Here is a 26,776-nt window from a genome sequence, read left to right as displayed (position 1 = left end):
CAAGGCTGCAGTGATCCGTGATTGCACCACTGCATTCCAGCCTGGGTGACACAGCAAGACTGTCTGAAAAAAAAACAAAAAAACCACCTAACTGCAGGCAGAAAACTGGAAGCAGCACTGGGTTACTATTCATTACATTTGTTGAAAAATGGCGAAAGGGGAAGTGAAACCCTTGACAGCTCACTGGATCTTGGTGTACTGAAATTTCCCTCTCGCTGCAATCAAAAGAATCTAAATGTGACCTTATGCAAAGGAGGCAGGCATCCCTTATGATAGCAGATCCTCAAACAAGTCTGTACATCTCTCTTTAACGTACTATATCAATCCCAGCTCTTCTAGCAAATCATCACTTTTGAACAACGTATACTCTTTCATTATCATATTCTAATCAAATATCGCTGATGGCTATGAAATTGTTTCCTCCTTTCAGTGAAAGGTCAAATACGGGCCGGGTGCGGTGGCTCATGCCTGTAATCCCAGCACTTTGGGAGGCCGAGGCAGACGGATCACAAGGTCAAGAGATCGAGACCACCCTGGCCAACATGGTGAAACCCCATCTCTACTAAAAATACAAAAATGAGAGGGCTGTGGTGGTGCGCGCCTGTAGTCCCAGCTACTCGGGAGACTGAGGCAGGAGAATCACTTGAACCCAGGAGGTGGAGGTTGTAGTGAGCCGCTGCACTCCAACCTGGTGACAGAGCGAGACTCCGTCTCACAAAAAAAAAAAAAAAAAAAAAAAAAGGTCAAATATGTTTATTAGCCTTACTGGTAATATTTGTAGATAAGAGTTCAAAAGCATCATTTCTGATCTCCCATCCTATTTTCTTCAAATGCATTACTGAGCAACTCCTCTGCCTTTATTCTCTTGCTATGTAGTACCTGATAGTCTCCAAAATACCCAGATTTATACTTTTATCTAGGCATTTTTCTCCTTTCCTCTAAAATTTCTATTTTAAAGCCTTATTATACACATTTCTCCCAATCCCTACAAACCTCCTCTATCCCTTACCAGGAGTTTATCTTTCTGCTATCTTAGAATTTACGGTCAGGAACTCTGTTCTGTGTTCTTTTTTCTTTCACATATACAGCCTTCAGTTCACAAAGAGATGAAAATTCCACCTGCCACTCAGTTTGCTACTTTAAGCTTCACTCCACCAGTGAGACATCTCAGCTATCTCCTGACTGGTGACATCATTCATCCCACAGCAATCAGCAGAAGGATAGCACTCCCTAGGCTTAATTGGGTGAGCAAGCTCTTGGTCACATGTTGCTCAGAAAAACTGCACATTTCTAGGTTAGGCTGGGTCTGTGTATAGTCAGATGCACACTATTCATGGGGAGAGGCCAAACCAGTTGTGAAAAAAATCACAACTGGCATACGCAGGCCTGCTAATACCCTGGTGTCTCCGAAATACTCTACCACTGCTGTTTCCTCAGAAGGTCCAGATTTAAGCTCTCTGGAAATGCCTCATATCTGTGACCTAAACCCAGAGATTTCAAGTCTCTTCTTCCTTTTCTTTGCTGCATCCCCATTTGTTTTGTCTAATGTTGGTTCAGGAAACTCTCTACACCTTAAAATCACATTTTCACCCTGGCTTCTTTGATACATTATTTCTTCCATTCTCCCTAGGTGATGTTATTTCTCTCAGATAGCAGATGGCCTTCAAATTCCTTTACCTTTCAGTCTACAGAAACATTTTACTCCAGGTGTGGTGGCTCATGTCTATAATCCCAGCACTTTGGAAGGCCAAGACGTGAGGATCACTTGAGGCCAGGAGTTGGAGACCAGCCTGGGCAACATAGCGAGACCCTTTCTCTACAAAAAAAAATTACAAATTAGCTGGACTTGGTGGTGCACACTGATGGTCCTAGCTACTTGGAAGGCTGAGGTAGGAGGGTCACTTGAGTCCAGAATTGAGCCCACAACCATGCTACTGCACTCCAGCCTGGGCAACAAAGCAAGACTTCGTCTCAGAAAGTAAAATAACATTTTTGGCCATGTGTGGTGGTGGCTCACGCCTGTAATCCCAGCACTTTGGGAGGCCGAGGTGGGCAGATCACCTGAGGTCAGGAGTTCATGACCAGCCTGACCAACATGGCAAAACCCCATCTCTACTAAAAATACAAAAATTAGCCTTGGTGGCACACGCCCGTAATCCCAGCTACCTGGGAGGCTGAGACAGGAGAATCATTTGAACCAGGGAGGAAGAGGTTGCAGTGAGCCGAGATCATGCCACTGCACTCCAGCCTGGATGATAAAGCGAGGCTTCATCTCAGAAAAAAAAAAAAAAAAGAAAGAAAAGAAAAGGAAAGAAAGAAAGAAAAGAAAAAAGAAAATAAAATAATTTTTTTTTTTTTTTTTGGAGACAGAGTCTGACTCTGTTGCCCAGGCTGGAGTGCAGTGGTGTGATCTCGGTTCACTGCAACCTCCGCCTCCTAGGTTCACGCCATTCTCCTGCCTTAGCCTCCCGAGTAGCTGGGACTACAGGCGCTCACCACCATGCCCAGCTAATTTTTTGTATTCTTTAGTAGAGACGGGGTTTCACTGTGTTAGCCAGGATGGTCTCGATTTCCTGATCTCGTAATCCACCCACCTCGGCTTCCCAAAGTGCTGGGATTACAGGTGTGAGCCACCGTGCCCGGCCAATTAAAATAAAAAATTTTAAAGAAACAACCAATTCGCTTACTCAGGTGTCATGGGTGAGAGCCTCTGAAATTGCCTTTGCCAAATTATGACTGAGACAGTGAAAGAGATCTATCTTACCCGACTCCATCTTGCTTCTAACCTCCAAGCTGTATTTATTCATTCCATGGCACAGGCTGAACTAACTTTGGGAGAAACTTAGTTTATAGTTTAGACAAATAGGATAACAGCCCTTTGCCAAAGCAGACCTCCTTCTTGCCTGGGACTAGATTGCCTTTGTAGGACTAACACTAGCCACAAGATTAGAAATGATGGTTTAGGGCTGGGCGCAGCGGCTCATGCCTGTAATCCCAGCACTTTGGGAGCCCGAGGAGGGCGGATCACCTGAGGTAGGAGTTCAAGACCAGCCTGGCCAACATGGCAAAAACCTGTCTCTACTAAAAATAAAAAATAAAATTAGCCTGGTGTGGTGGCATGCACTTGTAACCCTAGCCACTCGGGAGGCTGAGGCAGGAGAATTGCTTGAACCCGGGAGGCAGAGGTTGCAGTGAGCCGATATCACACCACTGCACTACAGCCTGGGTGAAAGAGCAAGACTCCATCTCAAAAAAAAAAGAAAGAAAGAAATTATGGTTTAGGAGTCAGGCAGCTGGAAGTTACAAGATTCTGACCCTCCCTAAACTGCTCCTAAGATCAGTGCTTGAGGTATTTTCCAGACCCTGCCCTTGGTGGATCAGCTGGCCCCACCCAGATCAATAAACTGGCTTATCTGATCTTGTGGTCCCCACCTAGGAACTGACTGAGAGCAAGAAGACAACTCTGACTCCCTATGATTTCATCTCTAACCAATCAGCACTCCTGGCTTACTGGCTTCTCCTGACCCACCAAGTTATCCTTAAAAACTCTGCTCCCAGAATGCTCGGGGAGACTGATTTGAGTAATAATAAAACTCCAGTCTCCCGCACAGCCGGCTCTGTGTGAATTACTCATTATTGCAATTCCCTGTCTTGAAGAATCGGCTCTGTCTAGGCAGCCGGCAAGGTGAACCCCTTAGGCAGTTACACCTCTGGCAAGAAGACACACCAAATACAATCCCTGTGGGTCACTGGATCAGAGTCCTCCCGCTCTCCTTCCTGGAACTCAGTCAGCACTTTGGTCCCTGGGACTCTGACCACTCTGAGGGAGCAAGCAGGCAGTTTGTACCAGGAGGGTCTTATAGTAACAACCCCATGAGTCCCTTCTCCAAGCCATGTAAATCCAATCCTTATTGGTTTGCTTAGCTAGGGGTCAGTTCAAGTCCTCAGGTACTGATCTCAAGTCTGAGTGAGCATCAGTATCACCTGAGGAATTTGTCGACCCACAACTTCAGGGCCCCACCCCCACAGGTTCTGATGCAGGAGACCTGAGACAGTTTCACAGGCCAGTCTGAGGACCTGCTTTTCTGGGTGTGTTTCCTTAGGAAATAACCACACACAGAACAACTGTATCAGAACAGCCGCAACCCTTTGCTAACTCAAGGCTTCTCTATCCTGGCTGCAAACTGGCATCACTGACAGCTTTAACAAAGGCCAGTGCTCAGGCCCCACCCAGACCAATTAAGTCAGAAATTCTGGGGTGGAACCCAGGCATTGGCATGTTTTTAAAACTCCCCAGGTGACTCTGAAGCATGGTGACAATTGAGAATGGCTCTTCCCACCTCCAGTGACACAAGACCCTCATCAATTCTCCTCAAAAGCAATTTTTCTGCTTCCTCAATTCTCGTTCTCCAAACCAATTCTCATCTCATTCTTCTCCCCAGTGGTTCAGATTTATGCAGTCAGGGAGTGGGAGTGAGGAGTATTGTTTTCTTTTCTTTTCTTTTCTTTTTTTTTTTTTTTATTGAGACAGGGTCTTACTCTGTTGCCCATGCTGGAATGCAGTGGCACGATCTTGGCTCACTGCAGCCTGGACCTAATGGGCTTAAGCAATCCTCCCACCTCAGCCACCTGAGTAGGTGGGGCTACAGGCATGCACCACCATGCCCAACTAATTTTTTTTTTTTTTTTTTTATAGAGACCAAGTTCCCCAGACTGGTGTCCTGAGCTGAAGCCATCCTCCTACCTCAGTCTCCCAAAGTGCTAGGATTACAGGTGTGAGCCACAGTGCCCAATCTGAGTATCATTTTCTTAATTCCCCAGATGATTCTAATCCACAGCCAGAGTTAGGACCCACTCCTGCCCAGCATCTTCTGCAACCTCCTGTAGGCTACCTGTCCAGCTTCTCCTGCGGCAGAGAGAAAGGGAACAGAGAAAGGAAGAGAGCAAGGATGAGCCCCCAAAGGGCCTTGATGATCAAAGCAACATAAAGGTCTACCCCTTCACTGCTGGTCAAGAGTTTGTTCCAAAGTTCACAACAAACCCACACTAGAAAGAACCCAAGGCTCTGATGAAAGCCTGTTTCTTGAGGTGAATATGGGCCAGAAACAGTAAGTTTCTTCACCTCCACCTTCAGATGGCTCTTGGGAAAAACCCTCTGAAAAAGGCAACTAGCTTCCAAGTAGAAGGTTCAAAGGGCAAAAGTCAGTTGGGGGCCCAGCATCTGACTGTTCCACCTCATTAGCCACAAGTACATGAGATTGGTCATTCTGGTACCAGGAGAAGCTGCACGAGAACACCTGGCCAAAGCTCTCAGACACACAAAGATCCGAAGTCCTTCACAGCCCACAGCGTCTCTGGCAGACTCAGGGTAAGCTGTCTGCCCCCTTCCCACAGCAACCCTCAGCCCCCACCAGCACCCTGAAAGGCAAAAACACAAAATACCGGCCGGGCGCGGTGGCTCAAGCCTGTAATCCCAGCACTTTGGGAGGCCGAGGCGGGCGGATCACGAGGTCAGGAGATCGAGACCATCCTGGCTAACATGGTGAAACCCCGTCTCTACTAAAAATACAAAAAACTAGCCGGGCGTGGTGGCGGGCGCCTGTAGTCCCAGCTACTCGGAGGCTGAGGCAGGAGAATGGCCTGAACCTGGGAGGCAGAGCTTGCAGTGAGCCGATCAGCCACTGCACTCCAGCCTGGGTGACACACAGCTGCAGACCCGCCTCACAAAAAAACACACACAAGGACACCCTTCTCAGCTGTTGAACCTGGAATCATATCTTCTGTTCATTCACCAAGCCAACATTTATTGAAGAACCTACTACATGCAATTCACTGTAGCCACGTGTGCATGACACGAAGAATCTTTGCCTGATCCCTAAAGAACAGTACTCCGTAAAAAAACAGCCCTGAACTGCCAGGCATTGCTGACTCACTGGTACAGGGGGCATACTGAAGACATAGATGGTAAAAACGTCCTGGTGGTGTCCTGAATGGCAAAACAACTAGGTCTCAGTGTGGACAAGTGTAGGTAAGGCAGGAAGAGTAATGTCTACCTGTGAACAGTGGGCCAAAACACCTTGGCTCTGAGGAAAGGCCGATTGGGTGGAGCTGGACTTCTGGACACCTGTCCTCTTGCCGAGAGGAAAGTTCCACCTCTCTCGCAAAACAGGAAGAAAAGTCTCAGCCCTCCTTTCTGATCACTGAGCTATTGTGAAGTAAAATTTAAACTGCTTTTAAGTCATCCAAAGACAGCATATGGAAGGTAAAGCTTTTAGAAATTAATAAGATGCACATGATATGAATATAACTTGCAGTAATAGATACTATTAGATACTTGCAGTAATAGATACTATCTTCTAATTTAATCTGACAGAGAGTAAGTTTTCTTATCTTTATTTTACACTTGAGAAAACTGAGGTCAGTCAGTGACTAGCTCCAAAGCCTATATCCATTCCACCACATCACATACCTCCCTAACTGTATGCAAGAATGTGAGGCTGGGAGTGGGATTATCTTCCCCTGTGGTAATGGAGATACCTAGAACTGCAGAGTGCTGGGGCAGTCCACGAATTGCTCCGAGAAGTCAGAATAAGCAGCTTCGGGAGGTGCCATCTGCGCACCTCTCTGTTTGGGAAAAGCAACCACTTCTACTACCCTAGACAGGACAGCGAGGCTCCTTCAAAACTCAGAATTCCTTCACTCATTCATTCATTCATTCGTTCTTTAAGCTTATATTGAGTACCCACTGGATTCCAGGCCCTGTGCAGGCTCTGAGATTAAGACCCAGTCCCCAGCCTTCACTCAGAAGTGGACATTGACAATTACAAGAATCAGGTGCTACGAAAGTCACTGAGAGGCAACCTATCCACCCACACATCACTGGAGGAGTAATTGGGGTGCAGGCAAGCACCAGGATCACTGTTATCTGGACTGAGTGCATGGAGGCTGGTGCTGGGGTGGGGGAGGAAAAGCAAATTTCCTGACAGAGAGAGCAACACGTTATTACCCTGACAATGAAATCAGCAATGAATGAAGTCACCCACCCGTATAAAAAAAACCCACTTAAGCAATAACCAGTAAATGATTTCAAGGTCTATTAGTAATACCAGACTATGTAGTTCAACAGCTCTAAAGGTAGACTATGCCTGCCAAAAGACTGCAAACAACTGGCAGGAGCAGAGACTCTGTGTTTGCTCTTTGGAAACTGTCATGGTTGAATAGAAAAAGATGAAAATATGGTAGAAATATAGATCACATTTCTATGAGGTAGGGACCCCATTCTATAGAAGAGGAAACTGAGGACCAGGCGTGGTGGTTCACGCCTGTAATCCCAGCAATTTGAGAGGCCAAGGCAGGTAGATCACCTGAGGTCAGGAGTTTCAGATCAGCCTGGAAAACATGGTGAAACCCCATCTGTACTAAAAATACAAAAAAATTAGCTGGGCATGGTGGTGGGTGCCTGTAATCCCAGCTACTTGGGAGGCTGAGGCAGGAGAATAACTTGAACCAAGGAGGAGGAGGTTGCAGTAAACTGAGATTACGCCGTTGCACTCCAGACTGGGCAACAAGAGTGAAACTCCATCAGAAAAAAAAAGAAGAAGGAGGAGGAGGAGGAGAAAGAGAAAGAGAAGGAGAAGGAGGAGGAGGAGGAGGAGGAGGAGGAAACTGAGGCTAACAAATTTGACCTAGGATTGAATGAATCCTGCCTGATTCCATGCTCTTCACCACCATGCACCAGTGCCTCCCAAAGGGATAAGGGTATCCCCTACACTGTTCAAGAAAAAGAAGTCTGACTCAGGGCACCCAATCATTACAGCCATGGAGAAGGCATCACTGTAGGGTAAAGATATTTCATCCAACTTTCCCAGAAACATACCTCAACCAACCTAAGGCAGACTGAACTCTTTTTCATAAAATTGTCCCTCAACCTTGGTCCTTTCCTCTAACAGCCACCCTCCGTGCTTTCAGAATCATTCATCTAAAGAGCATGTCTACATTCCTTCCCCTTCCCATGTCTCTACAATGCAATATGAGATGTTGCAACTCCTTCCTCTTCCACCCTGCAAAAGTTTTCCTTTGACCTTCTGAGTTGCCAATTCTAAATGACATTTTATTCCTTATTTTAAACTTAACAGCTCCTCCAGAAAGGCTATTTCTGAGTGTAAACCCGCCACCTCTGGTATGCTGCCCTTGCTCTGTGCTCTCACCTCCCCACATTAACTACACTACATTAGAACAGTGTACATATGTCTCTCCCACCCATGAGAGCTGTGTGAGGGCAGAGAGTGGATAACAGTTATCCTTGTACCCATGGGCATAGTCCTGAACTAGACACATAGTAGCACTTAATACATTTTACTGGGTGAGTAAATGATATTTCTGAAACCTGAGTTCACCCTCACTGCCCTGAAATTTCATTGCCTTAGGAGAAAGCCCACATGAAAAGCCACCAGTGACCTTCATATCAATAAATCCAATCAACTATACTCAATCTTTACCTAGCTTGACCTCTTAGCAGATTGGACACAGTTGATCATTCATTCCTTCTCAATTCACTCCCTTCCACTCACCATCTTCCAGTTTTCCTCCTATCTCTCTAGATGCTCCTTCTCCATCTTTTCGCAAAATACCTATCCCTCAAATGTGGGTATTCCTCAGAATGCTGTTCAAAGCCCTTTTGTCCTCCCTTTCTACATCTTGTCCCAAGGTCATCTCATCTGTTCCTGTGGTTTCTTTTTTCTTTTTTCTTTTTTGAAACAGAATCTTGCTCTGTCACCCAGGATGGAGTGCAGTGGCGCTATCTTGGCTCACTGCAACTTCTGCCTCCCCGGTTCAAGCAATTCTCCTGCTCAGCCTCCAGAGTAGCTGGGACTACAGGCGCGCACCACCATGCCCGGCTAGTTTTTGTATTTTTAGTAGAGACAGGGTTTCACTATGTTGGCCAAGCTGGTCTCGAACTCCTGGCCTCAAGTGATCAGCCCACCTCGGCCTCCCAACGTGTTGGGATTACAGGTGTGAGCCACTGCCCCAGCCTGTTCCCTATGGTTTCAATAACCGTGTATATAATGATGACTCCCAAAAGTATATTACCAGCCCAACTGTCATGATTCCAGATACATATGAATATTCAACCACCTACTGGACATCACCCGGCACATCAAACTCAACATGTCCAAAACTGACTCCCTCAATTTCTCTCAAACCTACTGCACATTCAGTGTTCCCCATACAAGTAACTAGCATCACCATCCACCCACTTATGCAAGCCAAAGACCTGGGCATGTTATTATCATCATCAACTTCCACTCATATCTACTCATCGTCCAAGTCTTAAGTCTCCCCATCCCCAAAACATGACTTCAGTCCATACCACCATCATTTCTCACTAGGATCATAGCAGCAGCTACCCACCTGTCTCCCGGCTTTCAATCCTACATAGAAAAACTAGAGTAATCTTTCTTAAACTCACAAATTCTAAAATCTAAATCACAAATGCCACTCTTCTGCTTTTAAAGGCCTTAAGAGTTTTTTCATTGCCTTAGAAGAAAGCCCACCAAACTCCTTAATATAGTTGGTGCAATAGATTGCAGTTTTCAAAGATGTCTCAACATCTCCTGTCCCATATGCCTTTCTTACAATGTAACTTTGACACTCTATCCATCAAGAGGCAGGGTCTGTACCCCTCTTCTCAAAACCAGATGGTCTTCTGTGAATGACTCTACCTATTGAGTATGACAGAATTGACACCATGCAACTTTGGAGACTAGGTCATAAAAAGTAATGCAGCTTCCACTTTGGTTGCTAGAACACTCATTCTGGAAGCTTTCAGCTGCCTGCATAAGCAGTCTGACTGCCCACAAGTCACCATGCTGTGAGAAAGCTCAACACAGTCCATACGGAAAGACCACATGGAAAGGCTCTGACACAATTTGATAAGAGAAAGAAGGCTGGGTGCGGTGGCTCACGCCTGTAATCCTAACACTTTGGGAGGCCGAGGCGGGTGGATCGCCTGACGTCAGGAGTTCAAGACTAACCTGGCCAACATGGCGAAACCCGTCTCTACTAAAAATACAAAAATTGGCCGGGCGCGGTGGCTCAAGCCTGTAATCCCAGCACTTTGGGAGGCCGAGACAGGCGGATCAAGGTCGAAGATGAGACCATCACAGCTAACATGCTGAAACCCCGTCTCCACTAAAAATACAAAAAACTAGCCGAGACAGGTGGCGGTAGCCTGTAGTCCCAGCTACTCGGGAGGCCAGAGGCAGGAGAATGGCGTAAACCCAGGAGTTGGGCTTGCAGTGAGCTGAGATCCAGCCACTGCACTCCAATAGGCGACAGAACAAGACTCCATCTCAAAAAAAAAAAAAAAACAAAAATACAAAAATTAGCCAGGCATGGTGGGGCACGCCTGTAATCCCAGCTACTCAGGAGGCTAAGGAAGGAGAATTGCTTGAACCTGCGAGGTGGAGGTTGCAGTGAGCCAAGATTGCGCCATTGCACTCCAGGCTGCGCAACAGGAGCAAGACTCCATCTCAAAAAAAAAAGAAAGAAAGAAAAAAGCAAAAGAAGCCCAGATAGTCTGCAACTTCCTCAGCAACCCTTTTTCCAGCTCCTGACACCATCTGACTGCAACCACATGAGAGATCCTGACCTAGAACTGTCCCACTAAGCCCTTCCCAAATTCCCAAGCCACAGAAATCATAAATAAAATGACTACCATTTTAAGACATTAAGTTTTAGACTATTTGTTGTAGCACAATAATAACTAGCACAGTTTATAAAGTTTTGAACAACCTATGCCTTGACCTCTATTTCCTCTGCAAGCCAACTCTCAACCTTTCCTGCCTGAAATTCAACACTGCAGCCCACCCTGAACTCCTTTCAGGGCCTGAAAGGACCACTTCTTTCTTGCATTTAAGTTTTCATACATTCTGTTCTTGCTGCCTGGAACACTCCTACTCTTGATTAATTCTTCTTCGCCATTCAGATATCAGCTCAAACATCTACAGGAATGGTTTCTAAATGCCTAGGTTAGGACTGGTCTCCTCCTGTGCCTTGTTCAACCTTGCAAATTACACCACCATCACAATCCACTAAAACCCTGTATCGGAGGCCAGGCACGGTGGCTCACACCTGTGTTCCCAGCACTTTGGGAGGCCGAGGCAGGCGGATCACGAGGTCAAGAGATCGAGACCATCCTGGCCAACATGGTGAAAGCTGGTCTAAAAAATACAAAAATTAGCTGAGCATGGTGGTAGGAGCCTGTAGTCCCAGCTACTCAGGAGGAGGCAGGAGAATCTCTTGAACCCGGGAGGCAGAGGTTGCAGTGAGCTGAGATCACGCCACTGCACTCCAGCCGGATTACACAGCAAGATTCCGTCTCAAAAAAACAAAACAAAACAAAAATCCCTGTATCAGGTTGCCCATCCTGACCCCGGCATGCACCCATGCGTGTAGTCACACACACACATGCACACACATCAAGTGCTCCAAAAAGACAGTGACAGTGCAGGGAACATGGCAAGCTCTTTGCAAATACTTGTTGAACGCTTGATCTCCAACCCTATCTCTTCCCTAAATTCCAAAGGGCATATCTGCCTACTACGTTACAAATAAATTCCAAATTCAACATGCCCCCATCCTCCTCCTTAGAATAACCGATATCACTGCCTACAAGTTGTCTAAACCAGAAACTTCATCTCTTCAAAGAATATTTATCGAGGGCCGGGCATGGTAAGTGGCTCACGCCTGTGATCCCAGCACTTTGGGAGGCCAAGGCAGGCAGATCACTTGAGTTCAGGAGTTCGAGACCAGCCTGGCCAACATGGTGAAACCCCATCTGTACTAAAAATACAAAAATTAGCCAGGCCTGGTGACGCGCACCTGCAGTCCCAGCTACTCAGGATGCTGAGGCAGGAGAATCCCTTGAATCTGGGAGGCAGAGGTTGCAGTAAGCCGAGATCTTGCCACTGTACTCCAGCCTGGGTGACAGAGCAAGACTCTGTCTCAAAACAACAACAATAATCAAAAAATATATATATATTTATCAAGCTTCTCTGTTTCCTTGCTGGGTATACAGTGGATCATAGATAGGTACAGCTCTTCTGGCACAAAACTTACAAGATGGTGGATGTTTTCCTTGACACTTACCTCTCTCTTATACTTGACATCTTAATAGGTCTCATTGGTTGTATTGATTATACCTTCTAAATTGCTCTCAGATCTATCCTTCCCTGTCTACCCCAACTGCCACCACCCTAGTTCAGGTTTTTGTCATTTCCTGCCTGGATTGCTACAAGAGCTTCCTAATAGTGTCTCTGCCTCCAGCCTTGTCTCCTAAGTTCCACCCCAGCTATATCACTCCCCTGTTTAAAATCCTTTAATGGCTCCTCATATGCTTTGGATAAATTCTAAACCCCTGCAAAGAAATACCTTGTGTTCTAGCCCCTTGCCCATCTTGACCGCCTCATATCCCACAATCCCCCATGCACCCCCACACCCCATATATTTTTTTCACCTTGTGCCTTTACATTGGCTTTCCCTGTGCCTAGAACATCCTGCACCCTTCTTCATTCAACATATAATTACTGAGCACCTAGCAGATGCCAGGCACTGTTCTATGTGCTGGTGATTCAGCAGTGAGTAAAACAAAGTCCTTATTCGCATGATGTTTATATTCTAGAGGGAAAGAGAGACAAGTAAACAATGTGTTGAACAGTGCTATAAAGAAAAAGAGGCCAGGCGCAGTGGCTCACACCTGTAATCCCAGCACTTTGGGAGACGAAGACGGGCGGATTACCTGAGGTCAGGAGTTTGAGACCAGCTTGACTAACATGGTGAAACCCTGTCTCTGCTAAAAATACCAAAATTAGCCAGGCATAGTGGCAGGTGCCTGTAATCCCATCTACTTGGGAGGCTGAGGAAGGAGAATCACTTGAACCCGGGAGGCGGAGGTTGCAGTGAGCCGAGATTGTGCCATTGCACTCCAGCCTGGGCGACAGAGCAAGACACCGTATCAAAAAAAAAAAAAAGAAAAAGAAAACAGGATGGGGAACTGAGAGTGACCATTTTAGATAGGATAGGTCTCTAATAAGGTACTATTTTTGCAAAGAGGTGAATGGAGTAAGGGAATAAGCTCTGCAGGCATCTGGAGACATGCCTTCCTTGCAGAAGAAACAAATACAAAATCCCTGAGACATGCATGTGCCAGGAAAATGCAGGAGAGAAAAGAAGGCCAGTGTGGCTGGAGCAGACAAAGTGAGGGCAAGAAGTCCAAGGTGAATCAGAGAAGTCAGGTGGAGTAGGGCCACATAGGCCACAATAGAGATGTGGGTGCTTCAGCCCAGCCTGACTCCTTTCATCCTTCAGTGTTGATGCAGACATCATCCCCTGAACAAGCCGCTCTCCACCCCTGCAAGCACTTGCCACATATACATGTTTAAGACTATGTTTGCCTCGCTTCACCACCACACTTGCATTCCCTGCAGGCAGGGGCTCCACCTTTCAGCTCCATGCTTTATAGAGCCCAACATGTTCAGGAAAAAATTCTCAAATTATTCAAATTTTCTTCTTTTGTTTCAATTCCATACCCTGCAAGCAACTTCCTGATTACTAGATTGGTTTCCCAGTTACCAGGGTACCAGGAAGCGGATGCCTTGATAGTGAACACACACCTTCTGGTCATTAGAAATTACTCACGTGAGAAAGGATTCCCTATTTAATAAATGGTGCTGGGAGAACTGCCTAGCCATATGCAGAAAATTGAAACTGGACCCCTTCCTTATATCTTATACAAAAATTAACTCAAGATGGATTCAAGACTTAAACGTAAAACCCAAAACTATAAAAACCCTAGAAAAAAATCTAGGATTTCATAGCAATACCATTCAGGACATAGCACGGGCAAAGATTTCATGGCAAAAATACCAAAAGCAATTGCAATAAAAGCAAAAATTGAAAAATGGAATCTTATTAAACTAAAGAGCTTCTGCACAGCAAAATAAATTATCATCAGAGGGAACAGACAACCTCTACAGAATGGGCGAAAATTTTTTGCAATCTATCCATCTGATAAAGGTCTAACAACTAGAGTCTACAAGGAATTTAAACAAATTTACAAGAGAGAAACAAACAATCCCATTAAAAAGTGAGCAAAGGACATGAGCAAACACTTCTCAAAAGAAGACATTCATGTGGCCAACAAGCATGAAAAAAAGCTCAACATCACTGATCATTAGAGAAATGCAAATCAAAACCACAACGAGAAATCATCTCATGTCAGTCAGAATGGCAATTATTAAAAAGTCAAGAAACAGCCAGGCGTGGTGGCTAACAGCTGTAACCCCAGCACTTTGGGAGGCCGAGGCAGGTGAATCACCTGAGGTCGGGAGTTCAAGACCAGCCTGACCAACATGGAGAAACCCTGTCTCTAATAATACAAAATTAGCCAAATACAAAATTAGCCAGGCGTGAGGGTGCACGCCTGTTATCCCAGCTACTCAGGAGGCTAAGACAGGAGAATCCCTTGAACCTGGGAAGCAGAGGTTGCGTTGAGCCGAGATTGTGCTATTGCACTCCAGCCTGGGCAACAAGAGCGAAACTTTGTCTCAAAAAAAAAAAAAAAAAGGGCCGGGCGCGGTGGCTCAAGCCTGTAATCCCAGCACTTTGGGAGGCCGAGACGGGCGGATCACGAGGTCAGGAGATCGAGACCATCCTGGCTAACACGGTGAAACCCTGTCTCTACTAAAAAATACAAAAAATTAGCCGGGCGAGGTGGCAGGCGCCTGTAATCCCAGCTACTCGGGAGGCTGAGGCAGGAGAATGGCGTAAACCCGGGAGGCAGAGCTTGCAGTGAGCTGAGATCCGGCCACTGCACTCCAGCCTGGGCGACAGAGCGAGACTCCGTCTCAAAAAAAAAAAAAAAAAAAAAGTCAAGAAACAACAGATGCTGGCAAGTTTGCAGAGAAAAAGGAACGCCTGGTGAGGCGCAGTGGCTCATGACTGTAATCCCACCACTTTGGGAGGCCGAGGCGGGTGGACCACGAGGTCAGGAGTTCAAGACCAGCCTGGCCAAGATGGTGAAACCCCATCTCTACTAAAAATACAAAAATTAGTTGGGTGTGGTGGCGAGCAACTGTAATCCCAGCTACTTGGAAGGCTGAGGCCAGAGAATCACTTGAACCCAGGAGGCAGAGGTTGCAGTTAGCCAAGATCATGCCACTGCACTCCAGCCTAGGCAACAGAGCAAGATTCAGTCTCAAAAAAAAAAAAAAAGAAAAGAAAAGAAAAGAAAAAGAAAGAAAGGAAGATATGGCAAGTAAGAAAATGTGGTACATATATGCCATGGAATACTATGCAGCCATAAAAGGGAATGAGATCATGTCCTTTGCAGGGACATGGATGAAACTGGAAGCCATTATCCTCAGCAAACTAATGTAAGAACAGAAAACCAAACACCAAATGTTCTCACTTATAATTGGGAGCTGAATGATGAGAACACATGCACAAATGTGGGGGAAGAACAACACACACTGGGGCCTGTCGGTGGAGGTTGGTGGAGGGAGAGGATCAGGAATTATAGCTAATGGATGCTAGGCTTAATACCCACATGATGGGTTGATCTGTGCAGCAAACAATCATGGCACATGTTTACCTATGTAACAAAGCTGCACATCCTGCACATGTGCCTTGCAACTTAAAAGTGGAAGAAAAATTAAACAAATAAAAATTTTTTTAAAAGAAATTACCCATGTATGCTCATCAACAAACTGTACATACATCAAAGGCCAACTGCGGTGGCTCACGCCTGTAATCCCAGCACTTGGGGAGGCCAAGGCAGGCAGATCACGAGGTCAGGAGATTGAGACCATCCTGGCCAACATGGTGAAACCCCGTCTCTACTAAAAATACAAAAATTAGCTGGGTGTGGTGGCAGGAGCCTGTAATCCCAGCTACTCGGGAGGCTGAGGCAGGAGAATCACTTGAACCTGGGATCTCGACTCACTGCAACCTCTGCCTCCTGACATAGTGAGACTCTGTCACAAAAAAAAAACTGTACATACATCAGTAAACTGGCATTATCATTCACACATCAACCTCTTCTTTCTTTTTGAGACAGAGTCTTGCTCTGTCACCCAGGCTGGAGTGCAGTGGTGCAATCTGGGCTCACTGCAACCTCTGCCTCCCAAGTTCAAGCGATTCTCCTGCCTCAGCCTCCCAAGTAGCTGGGATTACAGGTGCCCGCCACCACACCCAGCTAATTTTTTTGTGTTTTAATAGAGACGTGGTTTCACCATGTCAACCTCTTTTTTCAGGTAAGCATCACTCACTTGCTGGGAAAATGACCCACTTCTGTGTCATGACAGCCAAAGACGGCACTGCTCATGGCAGGGCCACATGAGTGCCCAGCAGAAGACTCGGATGCCCTGTCTACCTCACACTCAGCCCATCTTCCCTATTTTAGATGGCAGCCCCATCACCCACACCTGTCCAAGCTCAAACCCCTAGCTTCACGAACTCTGAGAGCTTCCACATCCCCCATACCTAGAATATATGCGTAATGGGGTGTGCCTGAAGGATTATGGGATATGAGAAGGCCAAAGCAGTGAAAGCACAAGGCACACCTTCAAGGGGTTTAGATTTTCTCCTAAAGCATATGAGGAGTCATTGGAGGATTTTAAACAGGGAGCAACATACTGGGGTGGAAACCTGTGGGCAAGGCTGGAGGAGGGCTTTACCTATGAGAGCTCCCCGACCCACTGCAAAAAGTCCTTGAAAGTCCACTGTTAACTTTTTTTTTTTTTTGACGGAGCCTCTCTCTGTCGCCCAGGCTAGAGTGCAGTGGCCGGATCTCAGCTCACTGCAAGCTCCGCCTCCTGGGTTCTTCCCATTCTCCTGCCTCAGCCTCCCGAGTAGCTGGGACTACAGGCACCCGCCACCACGCCCAGCTAATTTTTTTTGTATTTTTAGTAGAGACGGGGTTTCACCATGTTAGCCAGATGGTCTCGATCTCCTGACTTCGTGATCCACCCGCCTCGGCCTCCCAAAGTGCTGGGATTACCAGCGTGAGCCACTGCGCCCAGCCAACTATTTCTTTATTCATACCCTCATCTCTGTTCCTAAGGCCACTCCACAGTGCAGATCTTCATCACCCTTCACATGGATTCAGTTTTCAGCTCCCTAAACTAGTCTCCCCACCTTTCTGTCTCTTGCTCTTTCTAAAAACATTCTCCATGTCTCCACCAGAGTTCTCCTTTTAACCAAATCTGATTATTTCAGTAGTCCCCATACCCCTGCTTAAAATCAGTAGCTGTGTAGCTTTGTAGCTCCCACCTGTAATCCTAGCTACTCAGGAGGTAGGAGGATCACTTGAGGCCAGGAGTTGGAGGCCGCAGTGAGCTATGACTGCACCACTGCACTCCTGCCTGGGCGACGGAGCAAGAACCCCCATCTCTAAAAATAAAAAAATAAACAATAGCTTCCCCTTATCTTTTAGATAAAGTCCAACCTGATTATAAAACCCATCTCACCCAGCGCTGTCTCCTAGCCCCTCTCCCACCCCACATTCCAACCATACCAATGACCTGGAATTCTCTGAACATTCTGTGCCTTGCACCTCCACACCTTTGTACATGCAGTCTCCTGTGTGAAAGGTCGCAGGAGACAGCTATATTTGTTTTCAAAATTCAGCTCAGACACCATGTTCTCTGTGACACTTTCCTAAGCTCTCCCCCACTACAAAAATAAAGTTGCCCCATTTAGGTCAGGCGTGGTAGCTCATGCCTGTAGTCCCAGCACTTTGGCAGGCTGAGGCAGGCGGTTCACCTGAGGTTAGGAGTTCGAGACCAGCCTGGCCAACATGGTGAGACCCCGTCTCTACTAAAAACACAAAAATTAGCCAGGTGTGGTGGTGCATGCCTGTAATCCCAGCTGCTCGGGAGGCTGAGGCAGGAGAATCACTTAACTTGGGCCATGGAGGTTGCATGAATGAGGCGAGATCACTCCAGCCTGGGCGACAAGAGTGAAACTTCGTCTCAAAAAAAAAAATATTGCCCCATTTGCTCTTATGGTGCCTCTATCAGTGCACGAATTATATTGCATGACAATTATTTGTTAACATGTCTGTCTCCTTTCTGGACTATAAATTATGGAATGGCAAGGGCCAGATATCATTCTTCTTCATTTTGCAGCACTAAGTAAAATATCTAGCACACACATAGCATGCCCTAATTAAATTTTTTCTAAGGGAGGGAATGTATGAAAGCTCTAAATTAAAGCCCTTCTGTTGCTAAATCTGAAGATTCTGCCTAAGTTCTCACTTAGGCTAATCAGAATGTCTTCATAGGTCCTAGCATCTGACTTGTGTCAGGTGCTTATTAAACAGTGCCAGAAGGCCACGTGCAGTGGCTCCTAGCACTTTGGGAGACCATGGCAGGCAGATTGCTAGAGCCCAGGAGTTTGAGACCAGCCCGGGCAACATAGCGAGACCCCATCTCTATAAAAAAAATTTTAAAACAAAACTAAAACAGTGGCTGAAGGAGTAAACCCATGAATCATATGTCACTAAATTCTTAGTCTTGATTGCCCTTCTGAACCTTCTTTAGATCTCTATGTTCCTCTGAAGTTATTAAAGATAGAACAAAGTCCAGATATTACCTATGCAGTAATATCTCATTTATCTAACCATAACTACTCAGATGAAGCCAAGAAACAGGAAAAGGAACAGGACTATAAGTGACCAAGAAAGATAGTAATTTTAAACATAATACCTTATACTTGAGTCATAATTTATGATTTTCACTGAATCTCATTCCATTCTCACAACAGCCTGGAATTAAACAGTCAGTGCACTTGGCTCAAGGTCACATAGCTATTGAGCCCAACCTCAAACACAAGTGTGTGCACAAGTGATGTGCACATTTCACTCTATCAGAGTAATCACAAATGTGTGTCACACATCTGTGCACAAAACTCCATGCCTTTTACTCACTAAAGAGCTCTGCATATGAACCATAACTGTGGCTACTTTGCATGTGTTATTTTTGTTTTGTTTCGTATTGTTTTGTCTTTTGAGAGAGTCTCGCTCTGTGGCCCAGGCTGAAGTGCAGTAGCATGATCTCGGCTCACTGCAACCTCTGCTTCCTGGGTTCAAGCATTTCTCCTGCCTCAGCCTCTACAGTATCTGGGATTACAGGCACCCACCACCACACCCAGCTTTTTTTTTTTTTTTTTTCTTTGAGACAGAGTCTCGCTCTGTCACCCAGGCTGGAGTGCAATGGCACAATCTCTGCTCCCTATAACCTCTGCTTCCCGGGTTCAAGCGATTCTCCTGCCTCAGCCTCCCAAGTAGCCGCGACTACAGGCATGCACCACCACACCCAGCTAATTTTTGTGTTTTTAGTAGAGACGGGGTTTCACCATGTTGGCCAGGACGGTCCTGATCTCTTGACCTTGTGATCCACCCGCCTTGGCCTCCCAAAGTGCTGGGATTACAGGCGTAAGCCACTGCACCCGGCCTTTGCATGTATTCTTACAAGGATATACAGGCACATGAATGTGTACATGGGTGAATGAGGGTTTGAACATGTATGTCTCTATACCTAAATTAGAAGCAGAAAATTGGCCAGGTGCAGTGGTTCACGCCTGTAATCCCAGCACTTTGGGAGGTCAAGGCAGGTGGATCGCCTGAGGTCAGGAGTTCGAGACCAGCCTGGACAACATAGTGAAATCCTGTCTCTACTAAAAATACAAAAACATTAGCTTGGCGTGGTGGCGGGCGCCTGTAATCCCAGCTACTTGGGAGGCTGAGACAAGAGAATCACTGGAACCCAGGAGGCGGAGGTTGCAGTGAGCCGAGATCGCGCCATTGCACTTCAGCCTGGGCAGCAAGAGCAAAACTCTGTCTCAAAAAAAAAAAAAAAAGAAGCAGCAGCAGCAGAAAATTAAAAAGGGGTGACTGGCAGAGGTAGGCACAATGCCAGAATCAAGGAATAAGAGCTGTCAGAAATGACACAGACAAAGATAGTTAAAATAATAGAATTCTAAGGCTGGGAATGTGGCCCATGCCTGTAATCCCAGCACTTTGGGAGGCTGAGGTGGGCGGATCATCTGAGGTCAGGAGTTCGAGTCCAGCCTGACCAACATGGAGAAACCCTGTCTCTAATAAAAATACAAAAATTAGCCAGGCATGGTGGCACATGCCTGTAATCCCAGCTACTTGAGAGGCTGAGGCAGGAGAATCACTTGAACCCGGGAGACGGAGGTTGTGGTGAGCCGAGATTGCACCATTGCACTCCAGCCTGGGCAACAAGAGTGAAACTCTGTCTCAAAAAAAAAAAAACAACCTCAGTGAAAACCCCCTTCTTGCAACACAAAGTGGTGCCTTCCACCCCTCCCTGACTGTTGCCATGTATGACAAACATACACAGAGATGAGCCCAGGCCAGACACAAGGACACACAAAACACAGAAGGACCCCACCAAAGACAGCCAGTTCTCTACACAACAGTAAAATCAGGGAAGCTGGAAAGGAATGGGGCAATACAGAAATTGAAAGAAAAAAGGACACAAGCTGATGGGAGAGCAGGGAGCCAATGAGCAATTGCACCTGGTGCAAGATTCCTGTGCCCCAACTGCTACAGCAGCTGCCCCTCAAACTGACAGAATGTCTGAGCTTCTTCACAGTTGTGGGGTGGAAGGCATCTCTAAGGTCCTAGGCTCTCTCAGGTTGGAAGCGCATTTTTCAAGAATAGAGGCATCTGAGGGATGGGGCTGTGGAGAATCATCATCTCAGCACCTCCAATGGTGAATCTTTGCTGAATGTACAGATTTAAATAATATTTTATTTATGAGATGGAGAAAAAGTCAAGGTGGACTGAAATGACAGTATTAAAAATCTTGCCCACAGAGGCTGGGTGCAGTGGCTCATTCCTGTGACCCCAACACTTTGTGAAGCCGAGGCAGGTAGATCACTTGAGGTCAGGAGTTCAAGACCAGCCTGGCCAACACAGTGAAACCCCATCTCCACTAAAAATACAAAAAAATTAGCTGGGCATGGTGGCACATGCCTGTAATCCCAGCTACTAGGGAGGCTGAGGCAAGAGAATCACTTGAACCCAGAAGATGGAGGTTGCAGTGAGCTGAGATTGCGCCACTCAAGCCTGGGTGACAGAGTGACTCTATCTCAAAAAAAAAAAAAAAAAGGAAGAATCTAGCCTACAGAAATACTCACGCAACTGCAAAAGGACATCCACTGGAGCATTATCTGTAAGACTGAGAAACTGAAACCAAGGTACATGGCCATTAACAGAGGACTAGCTAGATAAATAAACTACTTAAATCCTTATAATTAACATGGAATTAAAACATAATTTTAAAATACATCCTTAAAATTAACATGGAATAATACGAAGCATTTTTTAAAAAGTAGATCTGTAAGTAGAAAAGAATGTCACTGATAATGCTAGAGGAAAAGCACGTTGTAGAATTACATGTAGACTAGTATGATCTCATTTTTGTAAAAGAACAAAACATACCTCTTTTTTTAATTTTTTTTTTTTTTTTTTTTTTTTTTTTTGAGATGGAGTCGCACTCTGTCACCCAGGCTGGAGTGCAGTGGTGCAATCTTGGCTTACCGCAACCTCTGCCTCCTGGGTTCAAGTGATTCTCTTGTCTCAGCCTCCTGAGTAGCTGGGATTACAGATGCCTGCCACCATGCCCAGCTAATTTTTGTATTTTTAGTAGAGATGAGGTTTCACCATGTTGGCCAGGCTAGTCTCGAACTCCTGACCCCAGGTGATCTGCCCACCTCAGCCTCCCAAAGTGCTGGAATTACAGGCATAAGCCACCACACCCTGCCAAAACTACATCTCTTGAAGGAACAAGAAAAAAAAAAAATCAGTGTGCCTGTAGTCCCTGCTACTCAGGAGGCTGAGGCAGGAGGATAGCTTGAGCCTAGAAGTTCGAGGCTGAAGTGAGGTATAATCACACCACTGCACTCCAGCCTGGGTGACAGAGCAAAACACCTGTCTCTTAAAAAAAAAAATCAGGAAGAATATGCAAACTGCTAATAGTCCTTACCATGAGAAGTTGGGGGAAAGGTGAGTGTTTTTATGTTACACTGTGGTACTGTTTGAAATTTCACACTAAGCATACATTAATTTAACTATATATATAGAGAGAGAGAGAGAAAGTTGTGTATATATATAATTGTATATAAATAGTTGTGTGTATATATATAGTTGTATGTGTGTGTATATATATAGTTGTGTGTGTGTGTGTGTGTATATATATATATGTTGTCAGAGGCATTCCTTTCTATCTCCTTCTTACTCCCAGACTGCACTCACATCCCAGCCTCTGCCCAGCCCTCCATCCACCACCTCCTGCCCCAGCCCTACTTACAGATGCAGGCAGCAGCCAGCAGGCGGCTGGCAGCATAAGGGGCCAAGCAGCTTGGGAAGAGAGGCTGTACCATGTAGTTGGCAAAGGTGATGGCAATGATGGCCTGGCTGGTGGGCTCACTGATGAGCAGGGAGGTCCAGAGTCTGATGAAAGCAAGGAATCCTCCAAAGGCCTCCAGGATATAGGCATAGCTGGCCCCAGATTTCTTAATGGTGGTGCCCAGTTCCGCATAACAAAGGGCCCCAAAGACGGAGAAGAGGCCCCCGACAGCCCAGATGACCAGAGAGAGACCAAAGGAGGCACTGTATATGAGCACACCCTTGGGGGAAACAAAGATGCCCGAGCCGATCATGTTCCCCACAATCAGGCACACGCCGTTAAGCAGTGAGATCTCCTTCTTCAGCTTTACCTGCTCCGGCCCTGGGCTGGCCCCATCACCCAAAGGGGAGGTTTCCACCTCAGGTTGGGAGGCCCCTTCATACTCAGTGCTGTCAACCATGGTGGAGGAGAGGAAACCCTTCACCAGCTTCCTGGCATTGCCCTTTAAGGAAGAAAGATGATGCTATATATTAGGTGGTTGGCAATTACATAGAACCTCTACCTGCCTCCAACGCAGGCTAATATGGGCAGCCCACCAACCACTGCAGAGACCTCCAAATAACCTTTTCTCTAGCTCACTCATCAAAACAACCCCAACTTGAATATGTATGTATTTATTTATTTATAGACAGAGTCTCGCTCTGTAGCCCAGGCTGGAGTGCAGTGGTGCAATCTTGGCTCGGCTCACTGCAACCTCAGCCTTCCAGGTTCAAGCACTTCTCTTGCCTCAGCCTCCCAAGTAGCTGGGATTACAGGCACCTGCCACCACGCCTGGCTAATCTTGTTTGTTTGTTTGTTGTTTTTTGTTTTTGAGACAGAGTTTCGCTCTTGTTGCCTAGGCTGGAGTGCAATCTCAGCTCACCGCAACCTCCACCTCCCAGGTTCAAGTGATTCTCCTGCCTCAGCCTCCCGAGTAGCTGGGATTACAGGTATGCACCACCACACCCGGCTAATTTTGTATTTTTAGTAGAGACGGGGTTTCTCCATGTTGGTCAGGCTGGTCTCAAACTCCTGACCTCAGGTGATTCGCCCGCCTCAGCCTCCCCAAGTGCTGGGATTATAGGCATGAGCCACCTTGCCCGGCCTCCAACTTGAATTTTTAAGAGAAGGCACTCATTCGCCAGAGAGAAAGCATCTGTCTCTCATCATTAGGATATTGCTGCCCACCCAACTCACCAAATAGAGAACGAAATCTTGGGCTGGGCACAGTGGCTCATGTCTGTAATCCCAGCACTTTGGGAGGCCAAGGCGGGCAGATCACCTAAAGAAGGGAGTTCAAGACCAGCCTGCCCAACATTGAGAAACTTGGTCTCTACTTGGTCTATACAAAAATTAGCCATGTGTGATGGCACATGCCTGTAATCCCAGCTGCTTGGGAGGCTGAGGCAGGAGAATCACTTGAGCCCGGGAGGTGGAGGTTGCAGTAAGCCAAGATCAGGCCATTGCACTCCAGCCTGGGCAACAAGAGCAAAACTCCGTCTCAAAAACAAAACAAAACAAAACAAAAAAAACACTAAATGTTGGTTCTCTCTGAGCCTGCTATAATACAAGATAGGCATGGGGGCAGCGTGGCAGTTCCCAGAAAATAACCATAATGGCTTGACCCTGAGTTTTCAGCCTTATCCAAAACCCGTCTTCCCTCCAATTTCAGCTTCAGCGATCACCTGCGCTGAGATACAACATTAGGAACCGATCTTACAAGCAACTAATCTGTGGGAGCGCCTCATGACGCTGCTCTTTTCCCCAAGGACTCTATGTCTGCCAAACCTAACGGCTTCAGAAATCTGCTGGAAACCCACAACCATCCTCCTGCCCAAGGAGCATCCCTTAACCCTTAGCTGGAGTCTTCAGCCCTGGCAAAGCCCAAGTAGACCCACCTCACCCTGAAAGAAAACAGGCTATTCTCTTTTCCTCGCTTTTCCTTTCCCAGATACCTTTTTCCCGGTCTCTGGTATTCCAAGCCTCCTGCTCTCAGATCCCTCACATCAGCATCGTTGAATCACCCAAAAAAGTATGAATGAGAGAAGGGTGATCCAATGTACAACGAAACCTAGAGATGATTGGAGGCAGCTGATGGCCACTCCCTACCCCAGAGTTGCTGCTGGAGAGATACCACTGCAAGCCAAGGCAGGAAGACAGCTGCAGCCAGGCAGCACATGCTGGAAAACACCGAGCAGGAGACAGCTGAGAGGAAAACAGAAGAGGCTAGTCAAGCAATGGAGAGATATTAGGGTGAGAGGCACTCGGGAGAAGAAGCAATTAGACACTGCACAGCAGCAAAGACGAGGGTAAGCAAGGCGAGTGGAGATGAGAAGAGGGTGGAACGCACACTTACTCCTGGGTCCTGGATATAAGCAGGTTCTCACGGCAGTGCCAGCAGCAGTCAGGAAGAGAAGTGCCTTCCAGGATCTGTGGTCTGATGCTCCTCCTTCCCAGCCAGCAGTAAAAGGGAAGGCCAGAAAAATGCCTATGGATTTAAGCAAGAAGGGTGGAGGAGGTGAGGCAGCCTGCAAAGGAAGGAGTGAGGGAGGGGGAAAGGACTGTTAAGCAACCATCTGTGTCCAAGGTTCACTGGCCCTTCACATCTGCAAAAGGGGTGGCTAGGAGCTCTTGGCTCAGCACTTTCTGTGATAAGAAGTCACTCTCTCAGGAATCTCCTTTGTCAGCTCTGCTCTGGGACCAGGGGCCCAGAAGAAAGGACAGTCAGCTGGGTGCAGTATCTGTAGCCCTGGGGAAACTGTTCCAGACCAAGTTAGCTGAGGACAGGACAGTAGCCGGGAAGGAATACACAGCACTCTCTCTCTCTGTGTGTCCTCCATGCCCCACCCTAGCCTCTCTTCTCTCTCACCCCAAGCATTTAAGAAAGGGAGGAAGGTTGCACAGTGTGACACAAAGGCTTGTTCCCATGCTGAGATTACAGGAAGTGTAAGAGCAGTCTCTACACCCTGTGACTGGGCGTTCTAAGAGAACTCTGCACACTTCCCCATGCAAAGAGAGACTGGGAGGTTGCCTCCAAACCTGGGCCACTGCCCCAAAGTCTGAGCCTCAGACTACTTCAAAAGAAACACAGTCAAGAGATCAAATATCTGACTGCATCCCCACCAGACCCATGTGCCTTTTCATTCTTGACAAAACATACCAAGATTTTTGGGTAAGCATAAATTCCTATGAACGACTTCCTCATATATAAGTTTACTCCACTTTCCTAAAAAATATGAGGAAATCAGGCCGGGCGCAGTGGCTCACGCCTGTAATCCCAGCACTTTGGGAGGCCAAGGCAGCTGGATCACAAGGTCAGGAGATCAAGACCATCCTGGCTAACACGGGGAAACCCTGTCTCTACTAAAAATACAAACAAATAAAAATAAAAATTAGCTGGGTGTGGTGGCGGGTGCCTGTAGTCCCAGCTACTCGGGAGGCTGAGCTAGGAGAATGGCAGGAACCCGGGAGGCAGAGCTTGCAGTGAGCCGAGACTGGGCCACTGCACTCCAGCCTGGGTGACAGAGCGAGATTCCGTCTCAAAAAAAAAAATTTTTTAAATAAAATGAGGAAATCAGAGTTCACTGAATTCTGTTGGACAGACAGGCCCAGAACAGGCAGAGAAAGCTGAGCATTTTTTGGAAATCACATAGTTTATGCTGTCTTTATTATTTACTTTAAATCTGGTATTCTATTTTACCAACAGAAATAGACCCTATCCATTCTGAAATCCAACTGTCTGTTTCTTCTCATATCTCTTCTAACCCTCTTTGGTTATTCTACAACCAGAGAATAGAGATCTAAACATCTCTGGGAGACATCTCCACCATACATCCTCCCATTCTAGCTCTTTAAACTTTTAATTTAATCTAGGAGGAGGATTCTGGTGTGAGCGTTTCCAGAGATCATGCTTTTCCCAAGACAGGCTTCACAGTGATCTGAAATCCTTCTGGAGGAGACTATCCTTTTCTCCAAAATGCTCCTGTAATAATAATTGCTATCACTTATTGAGCACTTACCTGGGTCAGACACACTGCTAAGGACTTTAAGCACATCATCTAATGGAACCACCAGAGCTCATATACTCTTAATCACACAAGTATACTATCCATCTCCCCATCCCCCTGGCCTGCCCTAGTCTCTAGGCCTTCTTTTTATTTTATTTTATTTTATTTATTTATTTATTTTATTTATTTTTTGTTTGGTTGTTTGAGAGAAGGTCTCACTCTGTCACCCAGGCTGGAGTGCAGTGGCACGATCTTGATTCACTGCAACTTCCAACACCTCCTGGATCAAGC

The 26,776-nt window shown here is 46.4% G+C and overlaps 1 protein-coding gene across 6 annotated transcripts in view; it reads right to left on the bottom strand.

Moving 5' to 3' along the window:
* SLC7A7 (solute carrier family 7 member 7) overlaps positions 1 to 26,776 on the bottom strand; it is a 45,253-nt gene that overhangs the window by 13,704 nt on the left and 4,773 nt on the right. For 3 of the 6 annotated variants that reach the window (XM_031669194.1, XM_031669195.1, XM_031669199.1), the window contains 2 exons: positions 24,835 to 24,966; positions 22,401 to 22,941 (listed from right to left, as the gene is read on the bottom strand). In XM_031669194.1, the coding sequence (XP_031525054.1) occupies positions 22,401 to 22,899 (499 nt within the window). In that variant the 5' untranslated portion in view covers positions 22,900 to 22,941; positions 24,835 to 24,966. Of the gene's footprint in view, positions 1 to 22,400; positions 22,942 to 24,433; positions 24,561 to 24,587; positions 24,684 to 24,834; positions 24,967 to 26,776 lie in introns of those variants that run through there. The other 3 variants (XM_031669196.1, XM_031669198.1, XM_031669197.1) reach the window with 3 other exon arrangements.

Source organism: Papio anubis, chromosome 7 (genome assembly GCF_008728515.1).
Source record: "Papio anubis isolate 15944 chromosome 7, Panubis1.0, whole genome shotgun sequence".
Classification (NCBI taxonomy): Eukaryota; Metazoa; Chordata; class Mammalia; order Primates; family Cercopithecidae; genus Papio; species Papio anubis.
This window is presented reverse-complemented; position numbering and strand designations above follow the sequence as displayed.